This window comes from Balaenoptera musculus, chromosome 5, assembly GCF_009873245.2.
Source record: "Balaenoptera musculus isolate JJ_BM4_2016_0621 chromosome 5, mBalMus1.pri.v3, whole genome shotgun sequence".
Classification (NCBI taxonomy): domain Eukaryota; kingdom Metazoa; phylum Chordata; class Mammalia; order Artiodactyla; family Balaenopteridae; genus Balaenoptera; species Balaenoptera musculus.
Genome location: NC_045789.1, coordinates 123252377 through 123272922, shown reverse-complemented (window position 1 = coordinate 123272922; position 20546 = coordinate 123252377). Strand labels below are relative to the sequence as shown.

Sequence of the window (20546 nt, the reverse complement as noted above, 5' to 3'; positions counted from 1 at the left end):
GTTATTGGTTAATTAGCCATATCACTTGTAAATAGTTCTATACATTTTACAGAATGGTGAAACCCTACTAATTTGTTAAAATGGTTTCCTTTAACCAGATTTATTCCCTCTTTTAGATTCCCTTGCTACTAATAACAGCACTTTTGATTTGATTTCCATTATACTATTCTGTTCTGTTGTTATTGAAAATCTAGTTGATAAAAGTTGGGGGATTAACAGGATAACAGCTAATACTTAATGTAGCTCTTAGTATGTCAGGTCCAGATAAAGTTAAAGCCCCTTTTGGTCTATGTCATCCCATTTCTTTCCCTTCTTCATTTGAGACAACCAGTATTATTAGTTTATTTTCTGTCCTTTCAACTCATATTTATATTCTGTATATTATATTTTTATAGTTCACATAAATGAAACACTGCATACACCATCCTAGCTATTCCCATTTACTGGCTATGTGACCTTATGCAGCTTACCAATATGACCTGTGCCTCAGTGCCCTTATCTATAAAATGAGGATTACACATTCCTATTACTTTCCCCACAGAGTTTTTGTGAGTCTAAATGACAAATTACATGTGAAGCACTTAGAACAATGCCTAGTACATAATAAGTGCTTCATAAGTGTATTGCTGCTATTATTATTATTATCACTATATCCTTTTGTTTTATAGCATTATTTTTGAGCCCTATTCCTATTACTACTTATAAACCCAGTTCATTGGTTTTAACTGCTGTATATTATTCCTTCCCATGAATAAATCTCCAGTTTTTCCATTATCCTATTCATGGACATTTAATTATTTCAGTTTTTCATATTACAAAAAATGCTTCATGAACGTACTCGAACACATCTTGTGCGCGTGTGCTAAAGGTTTACATTACAAACCTAGACAGAATTACTAGAGGATAGAGTGTGTACATTTTGAGCTTTAGTTAATTTTGCCAAATTGCTATCTAGTGTGCTTGAAATAATTTATGCTCCTGCCAGCAACACATGAGATTTCCCTTTTTCTCTATGTTTTCGTCAGTTCACATTTGTTATTTTCAGATCTGCATTTTCTGCTTTAGGGGCTTGTGCTTGATGTTCCCTCTGACTGGAATGACCTTCTCCTGAACTTCTTACTGTCTTAACATTTCTATCTCTTCTCAAATACCAGTCTCCTGCAGCCTTCTCTGTATTTTTCTATCCGATTTCTATTTTTGCCACCTCAACTACTTAGTCACACACTTTTCTTCCTATGTCTTATTACTGTTTAAAGCTGTTTACATTTTACATATGTTTTCTTACTTGGGTGTCTCCTCCACTAAGATACAGCCTCCATAAGAACAGGAAAGTTGCTTGTCTTGTCCACCACTGTATCTCCTCAACATCTAGATCAGAGCTTGGAACAAAGCAAATAAATGAATTTGTGTTTCTTTGAACTATGTCTTGGTGGAAAAAGCAGTGAACCAAGAAGGAGTAAGGAGGAACTGAATATGGTCTTGTTCTCTTACCATACTCCTTCTTCTCAAATGTTGTTGATTATTAAAAATGCTGAGCTGTAATAAGCATCAGATCACATCTCCATTGATGATAGGTTTGGAATTTGGGAGTAAACATTGAAGAATATTACTAAAGTTATGAATACATATTTTCAAGTTGCTTTCAAAAGATATATGTTACATATTTCTACCTGAGAGTGTTGGTTTCTCGGAACTTCCACCAGTATTGAATTATATTTTCATATTTGCAGATTTAGTGTGTGAAAAATAGTATCTCATTTTTATTTATACTTCTTATTTACTATTGAATCCTTCCCTTATGCTTAATTTATCAATTTGTCTCTTTTTTTTCCTTTGAATTATTACTTTCTCACCTTTACCTAGGTTTCCTCCAGGAAGTTAGTGATATTCTTATTGATTATTAAGAGGGCTTTTATTTCATATTTTTTTTATTCTTTGCAACTATTTTCTTCAGCTTCTTAAAACTGTAGTAATTCTTTTGAAGTCCATTATATTCACTCTAATGTATTGTCCTTTACTATTGTATATTCTTATTTTTACATTTAGTGATTTTTATTCTTATATATTCTACCGAATGGTGTGAAATAAGACTCTAACCTGGATACTTTATCAAATCACAGATCTTCTCAGCACTGTTTATTAACTCCCTGTACCACTAGTTGTCAGTGCTTCTTTTACCTTAAGTGTAGGCATATGTGCATATATGTGTGTGTGTGTTATTGATGTATTTCTAAACCATCTGTCTGCTCTTCTAAACTGTCTGTTGGCATTTTTATGCAACTGTCACATTGGTTTAATATTTTAAATTTTCTGGGCTTCCCTGGTGGCGCAGTGGTTGAGAATCTGCCTGCCAATGCAGGGGGCACGGGTTCGAGCCCTGGTCTGGGAAGAGCCCAGATGCCGCGGAGCAACTAGGCCCATGAGCCACAACTACTGAGCCTGTGCGTCTGGAGCCTGTGCTCCGCAACAAGAGAAGGCCGCGATAGTGAGAGGCCCGCGCACCGCAATGAAGAGTGGCCCCCACTTGCCACAACTAGAGAAAGCCCTCGCACAGAAACAAAAGACCCAACACAGCCAAAAATAAATAAATAAATTAATTAAAAAATTTTTTTTTAATTTTCTTGTACAGTTACTTCCCAGTCATCTTTGCCATCAATATTATTCTAAAATATGTGTTTTAACTTTTATTCCACTAGATTGACTTGAACAGCTTTTTAAAAATTATAACTACCAATGATGTAAACAAAAAATTATTACATTTAGTTAAAATTTAGGAAAAGTTTGACATTTAAAATATGCTTTCATTCTGTCCATGAACATAGCATTTTTTTCACTTATTAAAAAATTTTTTCAGCATTCCTTATATTATGTCCTACATGTTTCTGCTTTCTACTGATGTTTTAATGAAATATATGGATTTTGAATTGCGATGTATGCATTCCAAATTAGAATTGGCAGGTGCAACTTATCTCACAGGCTTGACATAAGAAGTGTTATGTATGATAAGTACTGGAAGTGCTGCTTTAAAAATAATTGACTCTCAATAAATGTTGATCTCTTATATTTCTTTCAGAACCAAACCAAGAACCAAACCTGTTACTGTGGAGGGTTAGCCTAGATTCTGTCTTAATTACCTCAAGTTTCAATCATGCTATCTTAGTTACGTAGGTTTAAATTACAGATATTTATTCATAATAGGCAATATGATCTTTCATGCCAATCATTATCTACAAGATCACTTCGGAAACTTTAAAACACTGTACAACGTAAGGTGGTAGTTATTATTTTTTAAAATCCTTTTTATTAGCAACATGCCAGGTGTTTTCCAGCTTAAATTGTTTTAATGAATTTATAAAGTCAAAAGCAAATGAACACACAAAAAAGGTTTGGAGGCAAGTTATCTCATATCACTGATAAATGTAGAATGTTATACACTTCTAGGCATGTTTTAAATTCTTCAGATCAGGAGTGTCTTTTTTCGTAATTAAAATTTATCATTTGAAATTAATTCTGTTGAGACTAATCAGTTATATGTTTAATCAATCAATTGAATGTATGTAAATATATATAATTACAGATTCCATTTTGTATAGATTTAGAGGTATGCAAATGTGTTATTTCTTCATGTGTCATTCTTGTTAGGTTGTGTTTTTCAGTAAATTTGTCCATTTCATCTAAGTAATTCAAGATTAGTGTCACAAAACTGAATTTATCAACTTTCTCTCCAAACCTGTTACTTGTCCTTTAGTGGTCTCTTTTTCCATGCTTTTGGCCACACCACAAATGAATGTCAACTTTGACTCCTGTTCTCTTTCCTTCTCCACACTTACTAAGCTCTACGTAATCTAGCTCTTACTAGTAATTTCCAGATCCAACTTTTATTTTTATCTGTTGCTGCTACTGCTTTGGTTGTTGAGGTTTTCAGTGATTCTTTTTTGTTTTTTGAATTTTATTTTATTATTATTTTTTTATACAGCAGGCTCTTATTAGTTATCTATTTTATACATATTAGTGTATATATGTCAGTCCCAATCTCCCAATTCATCTCACCACCACCACCCCTTTTTTAAAAAATTAATTAATTAATTTATTTATTTACTTATTTTTTGTCTGCATTGGGTCTTCGTTGCTGCACATGGGCTTTCTCTAGTTGTGGTGAGAGGGGGCTACTCTTTGTTGCGGTGCGCGGGCTTCTCATTGCGGTGGCTTCTCTTGTTGCAGAGCACAGGCTCTAGGTGCGCGGGCTTCAGTAGTTGTGGCACATGGGCTCTAGAGCGCAGGCTCAGTAGTTGTGGTGCACGGGCTTAGTTGCTCCACGGCATGTGGGATCTTCCTGGACCAGGGCTCAAACCCGTGTCCCCTGCATTGGCAGGCTGATTCTTAACCACTGCGCCACCAGAGAAGTCCTAGTGATTCCTATGTAGACTTTATCACAGCCTCCGTAAGAGGTTTTGCCTCTAGTGTTGACTCCACCTGTTCGTCTTTAGTGATGTTAGAATAGTCTTTCAGAATGCGGATCTGCCTTGGTCCTCACTGACTTCTAACCACAAAGTGAAAGTCTCATCTCCTCACATAGTACCCGGCATATAGTAGGTGATATATACATTTGCTTTATTCAATTGAGTAGAGTATTTTACTCAGTATTAATTGACCATCACTAATCTTTGCTGAATTTCTAGATTTATTCCTCTTAAGAGAGTTCATTCACTTAGCAGTTTTTTCTTCTGGAAGATGAATTACACAGTTGTCTAGTCTATCCATGTCTATAAAACAGGATACCATCTCCCTTCGGAAGATGATATTATGGTTTCCTTTAAAGAACTTAAAGTGAGTTTTGAATAGCTGTAACTAGTATGGTTTTAGGTTGGTTTGAAGTTTATTAAGTTGCTATATTATCACAGTGCTGAAATTTTGTTAGCATAATTTGACCAAGTTGCATCTTCAGATTCAAGCTGTTTATTGACAATCTAAGATTTAATTATTTTAACTTGGTAACATGTAAAATAATGTAATTTAAAGGCAGCGACAGGTGATATTCTAACTATATGCAAATATTCAATTCCATAATTAAGACTAGTGTACCTTCAGTTATGTGGATAGAAATATGTAAATTTTTCACATGGAAAAGATCAGCTTACAAAAACAAACAAACCTTATTTATGTCTCCTGCAACTTTTTTTCCTAATCATTTGGGGGAATCAGAAAATCTTCCCGATGTGCTTGGCTATGTATGTAAGATGTCTAATGCTCAGTTTAGTATCTCTTATCATGGAAGTTGAGAGGAGCACTGAGCCACTAAACGAATAAGAAATAGTTCCATTTGTGGATAGGAAAATGAAATCATTTATCTGCCATCAGTGTGTTTTTCCAGAAGGAAAAGAAAACTGATTCATATACTTCTAGATATCTATTGACTGGTTTATTAGTGTTAATTGACTTATTATTGATTTATTTGCTTCTCAGTTTGTCACATGTTGAAGATATTCTCTTTGAATATATGGCAACTTTGATAATCATTTTCAATTGACATCTACTTTTTTGTCCTTAGGTTTTCGAAAAATAAGTTTAGATGACCTTCGGAAGGCATATATTGTTAAGGATGTTCAGCAGTACATTCTTCATCGCTTAGATCAAGAAGAAGCTTTGCGACAACACCTCACAAAAGAAACTGCAGAGATGTTAAATCAACTGCACATTAAGAGCAGCGGATGCTTTCTTTATCTAGAACGAGTTCTCGATGGAGTTGTAGAAAATTTTATTATGTTAAGAGAGATTCGTGACATCCCAGGAACTCTAAATGGTCTGTATCTCTGGCTGTGTCAGAGACTTTTCGTAAGAAAACAGTTTGCAAAGGTTCAGCCTATTTTGAATGTGATTCTTGCAGCCTGCCGACCTCTGACCATAACGGAATTATATCATGCAGTATGGACCAAAAGTATGTCATTAAGCTTGGAAGACTTTCAGCGCAAGTTAGATGTCCTCTCCAAACTTCTTGTTGATGGACTAGGAGATACTAAAATACTGTTTCACTATAGTTTTGCAGAGTGGCTTCTGGATGTGAAACACTGCACTCAGAAGTATTTATGCAATGCAGCAGAAGGACACCGAATGTTGGCTATGAGTTATACCTGTCAAGCCAAGAATTTAACACCATTGGAAGCACAAGAATTTGCATTGCACTTAATTAATTCAAACTTACAGTTAGAGACAGCTGAGTTAGCTCTGTGGATGATATGGAATGGTACACCTGTCAGAGACTCCCTGTCTACACTAATACCCAAGGAGCAAGAAGTGCTACAGCTGTTGGTGAAAGCTGGTGCTCATGTCAACAGTGAAGATGATCGCACGTCATGCATAGTCCGACAAGCCTTAGAAAGAGAGGATTCCATTCGGACATTATTAGATAATGGAGCATCAGTAAATCAGTGTGATTCAAATGGGAGAACATTACTGGCTAATGCTGCTTACAGTGGCAACCTTGATGTAGTGAATTTACTCGTCTCTAGGGGAGCAGATTTAGAGATAGAAGATGCTCATGGGCACACACCACTTACCCTAGCTGCTAGACAAGGACATACCAAGGTGGTTAATTGTTTGATTGGTTGTGGAGCAAATATTAATCATACTGATCAGGATGGCTGGACAGCATTAAGATCTGCTGCTTGGGGTGGTCATACTGAGGTCGTTTCTGCACTACTTTATGCTGGCGTCAAAGTGGATTGTGCAGATGCTGATAGCCGAACAGCTTTGAGAGCAGCAGCCTGGGGAGGACATGAGGATATTGTACTGAACTTGCTACAACATGGTGCTGAAGTCAACAAAGCTGATAATGAAGGTCGAACTGCTTTGATAGCAGCAGCCTACATGGGACATAGAGAGATTGTGGAACACCTACTGGACCATGGAGCAGAAGTGAATCACGAGGATGTCGATGGCAGGACTGCACTCTCTGTGGCTGCACTTTGTGTTCCTGCAAGTAAAGGACATGCATCGGTTGTTAGCCTTTTAATCGATCGAGGTGCTGAAGTGGATCATTGTGATAAAGATGGCATGACTCCACTGCTGGTGGCTGCCTATGAAGGACACGTTGATGTGGTTGACTTGCTTCTAGAGGGGGGAGCAGATGTCGACCACACAGATAACAATGGTCGTACACCCCTGTTAGCAGCAGCTTCTATGGGTCATGCTTCGGTTGTAAACACACTTCTGTTTTGGGGTGCAGCTGTGGACAGCATTGACAGTGAAGGGAGGACAGTCCTCAGCATAGCTTCAGCCCAAGGAAATGTTGAAGTAGTACGTACTCTACTGGATAGGGGGTTAGATGAAAATCACAGGGATGATGCTGGATGGACACCTTTGCACATGGCAGCTTTTGAAGGTCACAGATTAATATGTGAAGCACTTATTGAACAAGGTGCTAGAACAAATGAAATCGATAATGATGGGCGGATACCTTTCATATTAGCTTCGCAAGAGGGTCATTATGATTGTGTTCAAGTGTTATTGGAAAACAAATCCAACATTGATCACAGAGGTTATGATGGAAGAAATGCACTGCGGGTTGCTGCATTAGAAGGACACAGGGACATTGTTGAATTACTTTTTAGCCACGGAGCTGATGTGAACTACAAAGATGCTGATGGTAGGCCTACACTTTATATTTTGGCCTTAGAAAACCAACTTACAATGGCTGAATATTTTTTAGAAAATGGTGCAAATGTAGAAGCAAGTGATGCTGAAGGAAGGACAGCACTTCATGTTTCCTGCTGGCAAGGCCATTTGGAAATGGTGCAGGTTCTGATCACCTACCATGCTGACGTCAACGCTGCAGACAATGAAAAGCGCTCTGCTCTGCAGTCTGCAGCCTGGCAGGGCCATGTAAAAGTGGTGCAGCTTCTGATCGAGCATGGCGCCATGGTGGACCATACCTGTAATCAAGGTGCAACTGCGCTCTGCATTGCGGCCCAGGAAGGGCACATTGATGTCGTGCAGGTTTTATTAGAGCACGGTGCTGATCCAAACCATGCTGATCAATTTGGACGCACTGCTATGCGTGTTGCAGCCAAAAATGGACATTCTCAAATAATTAAATTATTAGAAAAATATGGTGCATCCAGTTTGAATGGCTGTTCTCCATCCCCTGTCCACACAATGGAGCAAAAGCCTCTACAGTCAGTGTCTTCAAAAATGCAGTCATTAACAATTAAATCAAATAGCTCTGGCAGTACTGGTGGAGGGGACGTGCAGCCTTCGCTGCGTGGGTTACCGAATGGGCCAGCTCACGCATTCAGTTCTCCTTCAGAATCGCCAGACTCGACAGTTGATCGGCAGAAGTCGTCATTGTCAAATAATTCCCTGAAAAGCTCAAAAAATTCATCTTTGAGAACTACTTCATCTACAGCAACGGCTCAAACAGTGCCAATTGACAGCTTTCACAGCTTGTCATTTACAGAACAAATTCAGCAGCATTCGTTGCCGCGCAGTAGAAGTCGACAGTCAATTGTTTCCCCGTCTTCCACAACACAGTCCTTGGGACAGAGCCATCATTCACCAAGCAGTGAGTTTGAGTGGAGTCAAGTAAAGCCCAGTTTGAAGTCAACTAAAACAAATAAAGGGGGGAAATCAGAAAATGCCAGCAAATCTGGGTCAGCTGGGAAAAAAGCTAAACAAAATAATTCTTCACAGCCAAAGGTTCTAGAATATGAAATGACTCAGTTTGATAAAAGAGGACCTACAGCCAAATCTGGGACTAGTGCACCATCTAAACAGATGCCAGCAGAATCGCAGTGCAAAATTATACCTTCAGCTCAGCAAGAAATTGGTCGATCGCAACAGCAGTTTCTTATTCACCAACAAAGTGGGGAACAGAAGAAGAGAAACGGAATAATGACAAATCCAAATTATCATCTTCAGAGCAACCAGGTTTTTCTTGGTAGGGTTTCAGTCCCACGAACAGTACAGGATAGAGGGCATCAGGAAGTGCTGGAAGGATATCCTTCCTCGGAGACGGAATTAAGCCTTAAACAAGCCCTGAAGCTTCAGATTGAGGGTTCTGACCCAAGCTTCAACTATAAAAAGGAAACACCATTATAAAAGGTAACATTTCATCAACATAAAGAATAAATGTCCAAAGTGTAGTTCTCTCTACTTAGAATACTCTTCCCTAATCCACACGGCCAGTTCCCCCACCTCATCACTATTCCTGTCGTCTTCTCAGCAAGAACCTCCCTCATCACTCTTTGGAATTTGAATTCTCCCACCTCCAGCACTCCCTTTCCCCCTTTCCTGCTTTACATTAGACACAGTACTTACTATTTAACATGCTTTATATATTTTATTTATTATTATGTTTATTATTTGTCTCCTCTCTACTGAAATGTAAGCTTTGTGAGAGCAGGGATTTTTATCTCTTTTGTTCACCACTGTATTCCAGGTACTTGGAATACTGCTTGGACCTATAGTAGTTTCTCAGTAGAAATGTGTTGAGTAAGTGAATGAATGAATGAGTGGGTGAATGAATATGCTATTTATGGATCTCAGATTAAGAATTCCTTCCTATACAGTCATTTCCCCTCTTAAAAGTTCTCTGATGGTAACAGAGGCAGGGGCTATTTCAGTAATATTCCCTTTTGGGTTTGAATAAGGTAGTGTATATAGTGCTTAGTAGGTAGTTAGTGAATGTTAATTTCCTTCCTTTTTCCACCCTGGAAGAAATAAAAGATTTAATCATGAAAGGTAATTTTTACTATGACAAATCTCATAAGAATCTTCCAAGTAAAATTTACACATATCAAGAATAGGTGTGGAAAGATGATAAATGGATGTATTGGCAAGAGGGTATTTAGGACCCAGTATATTTAGACGTAAGAATTAAATGTTAAAACCTCAAAATAAAGTTATATTTATTAAATAAAAACATTTTTTCCCTCCTTTTCACTACAGTGGATGCTACAGTAATTACATAGGGGAAGTTAATGGGAAAACAGATGCATAATTTTATATTATGGATACTTTTTCGGAAATACATTTCTCATATTCGAGATAAATTCAGATTTCACTAGGAATTTTTGCTAACTTATACTACAAGTATATTTATCCCACTTTGCTTAATCATTTTTCATCCTCTAACAAAATTGTACTCTTTTCTTTAACAAACTTGAAATCTTTCTTTTGCTTTTTTGTCTTTGGAGATATATTTTTAGGGATGTTTTAGGTAAAACATTATTATAAATACATTTCCTATACCTTATAATAATAAACACCCTTCACTGTGATTCTACAGACGACTAGTCAAATCTCATTCAACAATAATTTGTCTAAAAGTAGTTAATATATTCTCCAATGTGATTTATTTTAAAAATATTTAGTTCTGATGGTACAGCCCTCCAACTCATTCTATCTTTTGTAAAGGTTAAGTGTAGATATATATTATACAGTAAAACATATGAATTAAGGTAAACACTTTGTGGAATCTTTAAAAGTGATTTATATGTTAAATAATGAATCTCTAAAAGGTCTACTTTTGTGCTTTACATAGTAAATATATGTATATATTCTTTTGTAGGGTTTTAAAACGATGTAGTTAGATAATAAGTATAATATAGAAATTAATTTTTTTTTTAACTTTTGCATTAGTTTCCTATTCTGTGAAACAGAAGACATTGTGATTGGAGTGACTCTTCAGCTACTGGATGAAAACATAAAATGCCTGTTGATTTGCTGAAAAAAAAAAATGAAGAATGTGATATCTGCAGTACAGTTACCTTAAATACTGTAATGTGCCTAAATAGTAAGGCTGCCTTCTCAGTGTAACCCTCTGTACTTAAAAAAATCTCATTTTGTGTGCTTTGTATTCACTACCCAAGCGTAAGCACTTTTTTTTTTAAATGCAGATACATACTGCAGTTCCCTGATAAAAGCTGAAAAAGATTTTGAGTAAAGTATTTTAAGTTAAGATTTGATAAATGTGCATGTGCCATGATCAAATATATATGAAAAGGCAGTGTTCTTTGTATTTATTTTTTTCTTTCTGTGGCAAACAAAACTTAAGCCTACTGTTTCAGTTGTATTTGCCTTGTTGTAGTGTATGGCTTGTTTCCTGTATCCTTAAAAATGTCACTCAATAAAATAAATCATGCAACTATTTTACGTTCACTACACCTTCAGCACTGGTTAAAAATGTGTTTCTATTTAATGCCACATCGAGGTGAAAAAATAGTTTCATGAAAGCTTTTTAAAATGTCTAGTATTTTAGGGATCTGCTCCAAGTAGTTTATATTTGGATTTCCCGGTAGAATCCTCCTAATCTTTGGCTAAAGGTGTCAAAAAAAAAGAAAAAAGCAAAAGAAAAGAAAAAAGAAAGAAAAGAAAACACACACACAGACTATAGGCAGAATAAAGTTCTGCTTCATTCACTGGGATGCAGTTTCACCTTCCACTCACTTGTCATTCCACCTTCAAGAAGACAGATGATCATTCCTGAGGCATGAAAATTCTCAGGGACAGAGCCAGGCCTCAGTGGCATGTGTGTAGAGGGAGATGCACCTGTCTATCTGAGGGTAGATTTTTGATCCCTGAACAATTCATTGACTACCCTTCTCTCTTCCATCCAGTTAAATAAAATATCTACCACTGTAAATTGTGATGCTAGCTTCTCTCTCAGTTGTTTCTATTTTGTAAATCACTGCATGACCAAAATAGCCCCCACTCAGAATCAATTGGATCAATTTTAGTGATTAGTTGGATGAATATTCTTGATGAATATAACACATGTTTTCCTTCACTGATGACACCACTAACCTATCGGCCATAGCACAGGTGTATTTTTTTTTTTTTACTGCTATTTGATAAATGGTAGTGATGGATTTGCACTTTTCTGTCCACATACTCTTTCCTGTTTTTCTCTTTGAACAATCGCTTCCAGAATGATGGATGCCAGGGTTAAGGGTGAAGTCTGTAACCAAGGAAAACAAAGTTGACCACTCAAATGAGCATGTGACCCAGAGCTTTAGCCTCCTGGGTGGACTCTAAACCAGTTGAGCTAGCTTAGTGGGTTGTGTGCATGTCTGGAAAGATTAAAATTTATTGTTTAGAAACCAAGGTTGTAGGTTTGATCTTTGAAAAAGCCCTGGGATCTTACAAAACCCAGAAATTCTGTTCTTTCTATGTGCATAGGAGGAATAAGGGAAGAGAATTTGGAGATTCAGCACAAAACCATTGCTACTACTGGAAAAAATCTTTAGAAAATGTCTTAGTAACTGAGGTCAGTAATGTCATCTTCACATATGAAGGACATATACATGATACATTGTTCACAGAAATAGAAATGTATAATTGGTTGTGATAAATGTTTCACTTGATCTTCCTATGAGGCTTTTATTTTTGCTTCTGTTTTTTAAAGTCAGCAAAACTCATGCGTTTATGTCATCAGTAAGTCATAATCAAGAATAGGAAATAAGTTCAATTAATATTAAGGTGACATGGCAATATTGATTACTCGAATGTGAATGTTTCAAGTATTGAATTTTTGTCCCTATGGGACATTGATTAAATACACTTAATAGGACTCTTGCAAAGTAGCCTTAAAAGTGTTAATGATTCTGTTAATAAATATGAACACATCCTATTATTATAACCAACTTTACTCATATCTCAAATACAGTACATTTACGTAATTTTAGAAGATGAAGCTCCAATTTCTTATTAGGTATATTTTTCTTTAGAAAGAGAACCCTGAAAGCTGCCAGTTTTTCTAGTAAACCTTGAATTATTGGAATTGTATTTATTTAATTTTATTGTTTTTACAAAAATGCACCTTGTGGCCAAAGGGCAAAGATATGACTCATTACATAAGGGATTTATGTCTTCTGAAGAGCTAAATGTTTTCATATCCATACTGTATACACTTGAAACAGTTGGTAGGAAGAGAACCTGTTGGAAAAATATGATTTTCAAAAGTAAATATTCCTCTGGATGTTTTTATATTAATTAAGTTTTGGAATAGAACAGCAATGGCTTTCAGTTAGAATAAGGATGAAAAGGGGGCTGAAGATGCCCTGCTTTGCTTATTTGTTTCTGTGGGGATTTATTTAATACCATGACCGACAATAGCTTCTGCTTCATTAAGAGAGTAAAAATAGTCCCACAAATATAAAACTCCTAAATAGCTATTTTTAAAATAAAAATGTTTAAATTTTGTAAATCACCTGATGCCACAACACAACCATGATGCCATGTGCTTATAACAGTTTTATACCATTCCATGTGTGCTCCTTCCCTAACAGTCATGAGTTGATAATAAAGGAAGTGATAAAAAATACAGCAATGAAAAATAAAATCTCCATGTTTGTAGGAAAGGTTTTGGAAGGAAAATTGACCAGAACTCAGTATGTCCTGCAAAGTACAGCCAGTTATGTTATGTCCTTCACCCTCACCCCCATGCCTACTGGGATCCTCACCAATAATAGTTCACTGATTAAAAAAACAGGAGTAAGTACTTTTTCCAATGTTGTTTGCCTATGCAAATGTTTGTTTTACTTTAACGTCCTCCACTTACACTTCTCAGCAAATGTAGTTTCAGACAAATGCTTTTTCTTTTTTTCATTTTTCCCTTGGTTTGGGGTATGTAAATAGCCTAAAATGTACATTGAATTTCACATTGTAAAAGTTTTATTTTATTCCTTGTATTATATTAAGCAAAAATCCCTATGTATATGAAAGTGCATAATAAATATATTTGCTTTACAGAGGATATCTTGTTTTAATTTTATCCTTGAACCAATAGAAAATCCATGAACGTGCTTGCAGTAAAAACAACTGCTAGTTGTTTTAAGTTAACTTCTTTTAAGTACATACTGAGCAAATGAATTTTGGAAACATTTCACAAAGAAAGAAATGAGATATAAAACCTTTCAAAGGAAGGTAGAAAAACAAAAAGATCTAGCCTTAGTATCTTCCTAAAGTTTCTATAAGGACTTAATATTCTCCCCCCACCCCCAAAAACATACTGTATCTCACCATGTCAGGTTTCCTGCCTCTGAAATTGCAGTAATCCAATAAATTGTGTGCATGTGTGTGTGCTCCTTGATCCTCAGAATATCATGGGCATCTTAAATTTGATATTTTGGGGTTTTATTGCAAACAATGGTCATTCATTTTCTAAATAATTTTCTATGTATGCTTCACTCAGTAAACTTAAGTCACTTCTTCAAGACCTTCTGCTTCTTCCACCAGAACACAGTATTGTGTGTGTGTGTGTGTCTGTACTCCATAGAGGTTTCTAAAAGGGCCAACAAGGCATGTTCTGTTAGGTAATTTTACAATAATTACAGGGTTCTATAGTCATTACCTCACATTCTTTATAAAATTGTTGGAATAATAAAAGTCTTACTCTAAAAATTTTTAATAATTTTTTTTTAAAACACAAATGGGTGATGTACATAGAAGAATTTTAAAACAGACTGGTTGACTAAATAAACTTACATGGAATTTTCTAGCTGGTGGTCCAAGGAAATACACTGGGAACTTGGCAATGACTAATGTTTTCACTCCTTTGGCCTAACAGTTGGAGGGAATCCAACTAATAGTAGTGAGATACATATCAAAGGCATAGATTCCTGAATTTCTGGGAAAATTTTATTCATCATGCAAATATATGCACTCATCTCATCTTTAAGATAGGGTCTCTGCTTGCTTGTCTTGTTAATATAGTAAAATTAGAATTATCCAATATTAAAATGGAGTCATTTGAAATTTACTGCATATTTAGATTTCTACTCTTAAATACACACTGTCATTACCACACTGGCAAAATTTAGCTACATTCTAATGACCGTATTCTTAGAAGAATATATTTTTAATGTTTAGAAACAGCCCCTGTGTACATCTAGCTTTCTACTTATTCTTGTTCTAAATTGATTCAAAGGTATGTCCCAAAAGAACTGATGCTGCAGTTTTAATGAGTGTCTGTTACTCCTATTTTGTTTGTAAACTTAGGTTGAAATATAACATACACAGGAAGAAACACAAATCCTAAGTTCCTGTCCTATACATTTTTATAAAGTGAACATACCTGTTTAACCATCGCCCTGATCAAGAAGTAGGCTGTAATCATACTCTCAGAAACCTCCCTTGCCACTTCCTAGACATTACCCCCAACAAAGAAAACCACTATTCTGCCTTTCTTCATGATAGATTAGTATTGACTATTTATTTAAGCTTCATAGAAATGGAATCAAACAATATGTCCTTTTTGTGCTATTTTCTTTCCCTTAATGTTATGTTTCTAAAATTATCCACACTATGTGTAACAGTGGTGTACCCCTTTTCGTTGCTATAGTATTGTCTTTTAAAACTGTTGTATAATATTGCATTGTGTGAATTGACCATACTTTCAAAAATCCATTTTACTACTAATGGGTATTTGGATTGTTTTGGTTTTGGGCTCTTGGAAATTCTGCAGGCAGTTACATTTTTGTGCATATTTTTGGTGTCCATATGTATACATTTCTTTTTCATGATGAGTGAAATTCCTGCATCTTATGGTATGTGTATGATTAGCTTTAATAATGTCAAACAATTTTCCAAAGTGATTGTATCAATTTCTACACACATCAGCCATACACACTAGTCTCTTATTGCTCTACATCCTTGTCAATACTTGGTATTGTTTAATTTTCTTCTTTTTTCTTTTCTCCTTTTTTGTCATTCTGTTTGATTGTATTCTAGTATTGCATTTGAGGTTTGAATTTGCATTTCCCAGATGACTAAAGAAATTAGACGTTTTACATATGATTTTTGTCTATTCGTATATGCTGACTTGTGAAGAAATTTGCCCCTTTTCCCCCTTGGTTTTCTTGGTTCTTAGAAATTCTTTTATGTTTTGGATATAAATCCTTGTTATAATATATACAATGCAGATATCTTCTCTGATTCTGTGCTTTGCCCTTTCACTCTCATAATGGCATGTTTTAATAGAGGTTCTTATTTAATATTTTTTAGAAGTTATGCTTTTTTGTGTCCTATTGTATAAATATTTGCCTGGCCCAAGGTCATGATGATAGTCTCCTATGTTTTCTTCTAATAGGTTTTTGTTTTACCTTGATGAATTATCAAATTAATCCAGCATTATCTTTTTCTCATTGTATTTTAGTATCATTTTGTCATAAATCAGGTATTCTTATAAGGGTGGATCTTTTTTGTCCATCCTTGAGCCAATATCAGACACACTTAATTACTGTGGCTTTAGAAGTTTTAATATCTAGTAGTGTGAATCCTCCCACTCTTTTCTTCTAGATTGCCATGGCTCTTCTTAGCACTGTTTTGCATTTCCATAGAACTTTTAAAATCAGCTTCTCAGTTGTCATTTCAAAAAGAAACTTGCCAAGAGATTTTGACTGAGATTGCATTGAATCTGCAGATCAATTTGGAGCTGGGTGAATTGATCTGTTTATACATTTAGTCTTCCAATCAATGAACTTGTGTATCTTTCATTATTTTCAGTAATGTCTCTTAGTTTTCTGTGTAGAGGTATGTGCATCTATTAGATGTATTCCTAGATAATTTATTGCTCATTGATGCTGTTGTAAATGGTATTTTTATTTCATTTTCTATTTGTTATATACAGAAATCGTTTCAGTATATTGATCATGTATTCATAAGTCTTGCTGAATTTTTTAATGTGAGGTATAACTTACATACAATAAAATTCATCCTTTTTAAGGATAGTTTGATGAGTTTTGACAAATGTATACAATATCAACACCACCACAATTGAGATATAGAATATTTCCATCACTTCATAAAGTTCCTTTGTACATGCCCTTTGGAAATCAATTCTCTCTTCTCACCCCCAGCCTCTGACAACCACTAGTCTGATTTCTTAATAGTTTTGCCTTTTTAGAAATATCTTATTTGCATTTAGATATTTGTGTCAACATATGATTTCATTTGTTTTGGGTAAATATCTAGGAGTGGGATTGCTGAGTTGCAAGGTACGTATACCTTCACATTTATAAGAAATTAATGAAACCCTTTACAAGGTGGCTCTACCATTTTGCATTCTCGCCAACAGTGGATGAGATTTCCAGTGTCTCCACATTTTCACCCACACTTGGAATTGTCAGTCTTTTTAATTGAAATTTTCATTGAGATGACTGTAGCCTCACATGCGGTTGTAAGAAATAATAGATACCCTATGTACCCTTTCTCTAATTTCCTCATATGGTAGCATCTGGGGAAACTACAGAACAATATCACAAGCAAGATATTATCATTGATAATATCCACCAATCTTATTCCAATTTCCGTTTTACATGTTCTCATCTGTGCGCGCGTGCACGCGCACATGCACACATTTATTTCCGTTCAGTTTTATCATTTGTGTATGTTCCTATATCCAACACAACAGTCAAAATACAAAACAGTTCCGTGCCTACAAGGATCCCTTGTGTTGCTTTCGTAACTACACTCACCTGCTTCCTATCCAGCCCCTCCATTCTTAATTCCTGGCAACCACTAATCCAGTCTCCATTTTCATAATTTTATTATTTCAAAATTGTTAAATAAATAGAATCATAGCGTATGTAATGTTTTTGGCTTGGCTTCTCACTCAGCAGAGTTCCCTTGAGGTTTATCTAAGTTGCGTGTGTCAGTAGTTGTTTTTCTTTTTACTGCTGAATATTTCATGGTGTGTACATGCCACAGTTTATTTGATGATTCACCCATTGATGGGCATGTGGACTGTTTCCAGTTTTGAGCTGTTATGAATAAAGCTGCTATCAATATCTGTGTATAGATTTTTTTTGTGAATATAAGGTTTCATTTCTCTAGAATAAATGCCCAGACTTCAATTGCTGAGTCACATGGTAATTGCATGTTTAATTTTATAAGAAACAGCCACACTTTTCCAGAGTAACTATATCATTTTACATTTTCATCAGCAATGTGTGAGTGCTCCAATTTCCTCACATCCTTGCCAGAATTCGTTGTCACTGTTTTTTATTTCAGCCATTCTGATAAATATATAGTAGTAGCTCATGTTTCAATTTGAATTTCTCTAATGACTAATGATGTGGAACATCTCTTCATGTGTCTATTTGCCATCTATATATTCTGTTCAGTGAAATGTTTGCGTTGTTTGCCTATTTTCCAATTGGATATTTTGGGGTTTTTTAATGTAGAGTTTTTAGAGTTTTTTATTTGTTCTAGATACTAATCCTTTGTCAGATACATGGTTTGCAATATTTTCTCACAGTCAGTAGCTTGTCTTCATTTTTTTCATATACTCTTTTACAGAGCAAAAGTTTTAAATTTTGGTGCCCTCCAATTTATCAAATTTTTTAAATTATGGATTGTGCTTTTTCTGTCAAACCTAAGAACTCTTTTCTTAGCCCTAGACCCCGAAGACTTTTGTCCTTTTATTCTAAATGTTTTACAGTTTTTACATTTTACATTTAGGTTTAGGTTGAGTTCATTTTTTTTCTTGGCTATGAAAGTCCAATTACTTCAGCAACTTTTGTTGAAAAGTTTATTCTTCCTTCACTGATTTGCTTTGGCACCTTTGTCAAAAATCAGTTCAGCATCTTTTTGTGGGTCTATTTCTGGGTTCTCTATTCTGTTCTTTTGATCTGTGTGTCTCTTACTCTGCCAATACTGCTCTATCTTGATTGCAGTAGATATATAGTAAGCCTTAATATAAAGTATCATGATTCCTCCCATATTACTTTTTTCAGATTTTCTAGCGCCTGTGTCTCTCAGTGGAAATTTTAGCTAGTCTAGAGCTAAGTAAATTTATTTAGATCTTTGATTTCTTTCATCAGCTTTTGTAATTTTTCATTTACAGATCCTGTAAATGTTTGGTTAAGTATATATCTAAGTAATTTATGTTCTTTGAAGCAATTACAGATTGAGCTTTTAATTTCAGTTTACACATGTTCTTTGTTAGTGTACTAACTTTTATGGGTAATCTTGCAGAATTCACTCGTTTTTATTTAAGTGAATTTAACAAGGTCAGTACACAAACACAAAAATATTATTTATACTAGCAACAAACAATTGGAAAAAGAAATTTTTAAAATACTATTTACAAAAGCATCAGAAAAAAATTGAAATACTTAGGGATAAATATAACAAAATATGTGCAACAAATATACACTGAAAACTACAAAACATTGCTGAGAGAAATAGAGTGATATATTGTCTTCATGAATCAGAGAACTCAATATTCATAAGAAGTGCATTCTCCCCAAATTATCTATAGATTCAGTGAAATAATAATCAAGGTCCCAGCAGTGTATTTGTGTGGATATTAACAAAATGATTTGAAAATTTACATGGAAATGCAAAGGACTTAGGGTAGTCAAAATATCGTTGAAAAAAGAAAAAAATTGGATTTACTGTAAAAGTAATCAAGATAGTATGGTATTGGCATAATGATAGAGATAGATCAATGGAACAGAAATGAGTTAATGAACAGATCTACACATATTTGTTCCATTGACTTTCAACAAAATGCCAAAGTAATTCAATAGTGAAAGGATAGTATTTTCATCAAATGAACATTTGTGTCTAAAATAAAGAACTTGTACTACACAATAATAAGAAAACCTAATTTCATCCTAGTTGAAAAAATGGGCAAAATATTCAAAGATACTAAATTAAAGAAGATATACAGATGGCAAATAAACATGTGAAAAGAGGCTCAACATCAATCTGTAGGAGAAACCAATTTAAAATCACAATGAGATTTAACTATATATCCACAAGAATGGCTAAAATTTTTTAAAAGGCTGACAAAGAACTTTCTATTCCAATAAGGTGGAACATAGTCATACCCATGTTTTACATATTCCTTATGGCTGCTCTCACACTATGAAAATATAGTTAAATAGTTGCAACAGAGATTGTATGTATGACCCATTAAGCCAAAATTACTCACTATCTTTCCATTTACAGAAAAAAAATTTGCATTAGATTATTTATTTGAGATCTTCTTTCCAATATAATAATTTAATGCTACAAACTTTCCTCTAAGCACTGCTTTAACCACATTCTACAAATGGCATATTTTTTCTTTTGCATTCAGTCAAAAGTATCTTCTGATTACCCTGTGATTTCTCTTTTTGACCCAAGTGTATTTAGATATGTATTGTTTGCTTTCTAAATATTTGGGTATACTTTCAGATTTTTCTAGAAAGATACATTTTGATTATTCATTCTTGGCTATTCCATTGGCATTAGAGAACATACTTTTTATGACTTCAATCTTTTTACATTTGTTGAGGTTGTTCCATGGCCCAGAATACACCTATCTTAGTAATGTTTCATGTATGTACAGTTGAAAAAAACACTTATGCTGTTGTTGGATGAAATGTTATATATATGTCAATTATGTCAAGTTGGTTAAGTATTGTTCAGCTCTTACGTTTTCTTGTTTACTTGTTCTATCGATGAATGAACAAGGAGTACTAAAATCTTTAATTATAATTGCAGATTTGTCTTTCTCGTTTCAGATCTTTCAGATTTTGTTAATGAATTTAGAACCATTG

At 34.8% G+C, this 20546-nt stretch overlaps 1 protein-coding gene across 9 annotated transcripts in view; it reads left to right on the top strand.

Moving 5' to 3' along the window:
* ANKRD50 (ankyrin repeat domain 50) overlaps positions 1-13719 on the top strand; it is a 44023-nt gene extending 30304 nt beyond the window's left edge. For all 9 annotated transcript variants that reach the window (XM_036853076.1, XM_036853078.1, XM_036853080.1 and 6 more), the window contains exons 4-5: positions 5549-9096; positions 10636-13719. In XM_036853076.1, the coding sequence (XP_036708971.1) occupies positions 5549-9093 (3545 nt within the window). In that variant the 3' untranslated portion in view covers positions 9094-9096; positions 10636-13719. The remainder of the gene's footprint in view (positions 1-5548; positions 9097-10635) is intronic.
* Positions 13720-20546: the final 6827 nt, after the last annotated feature.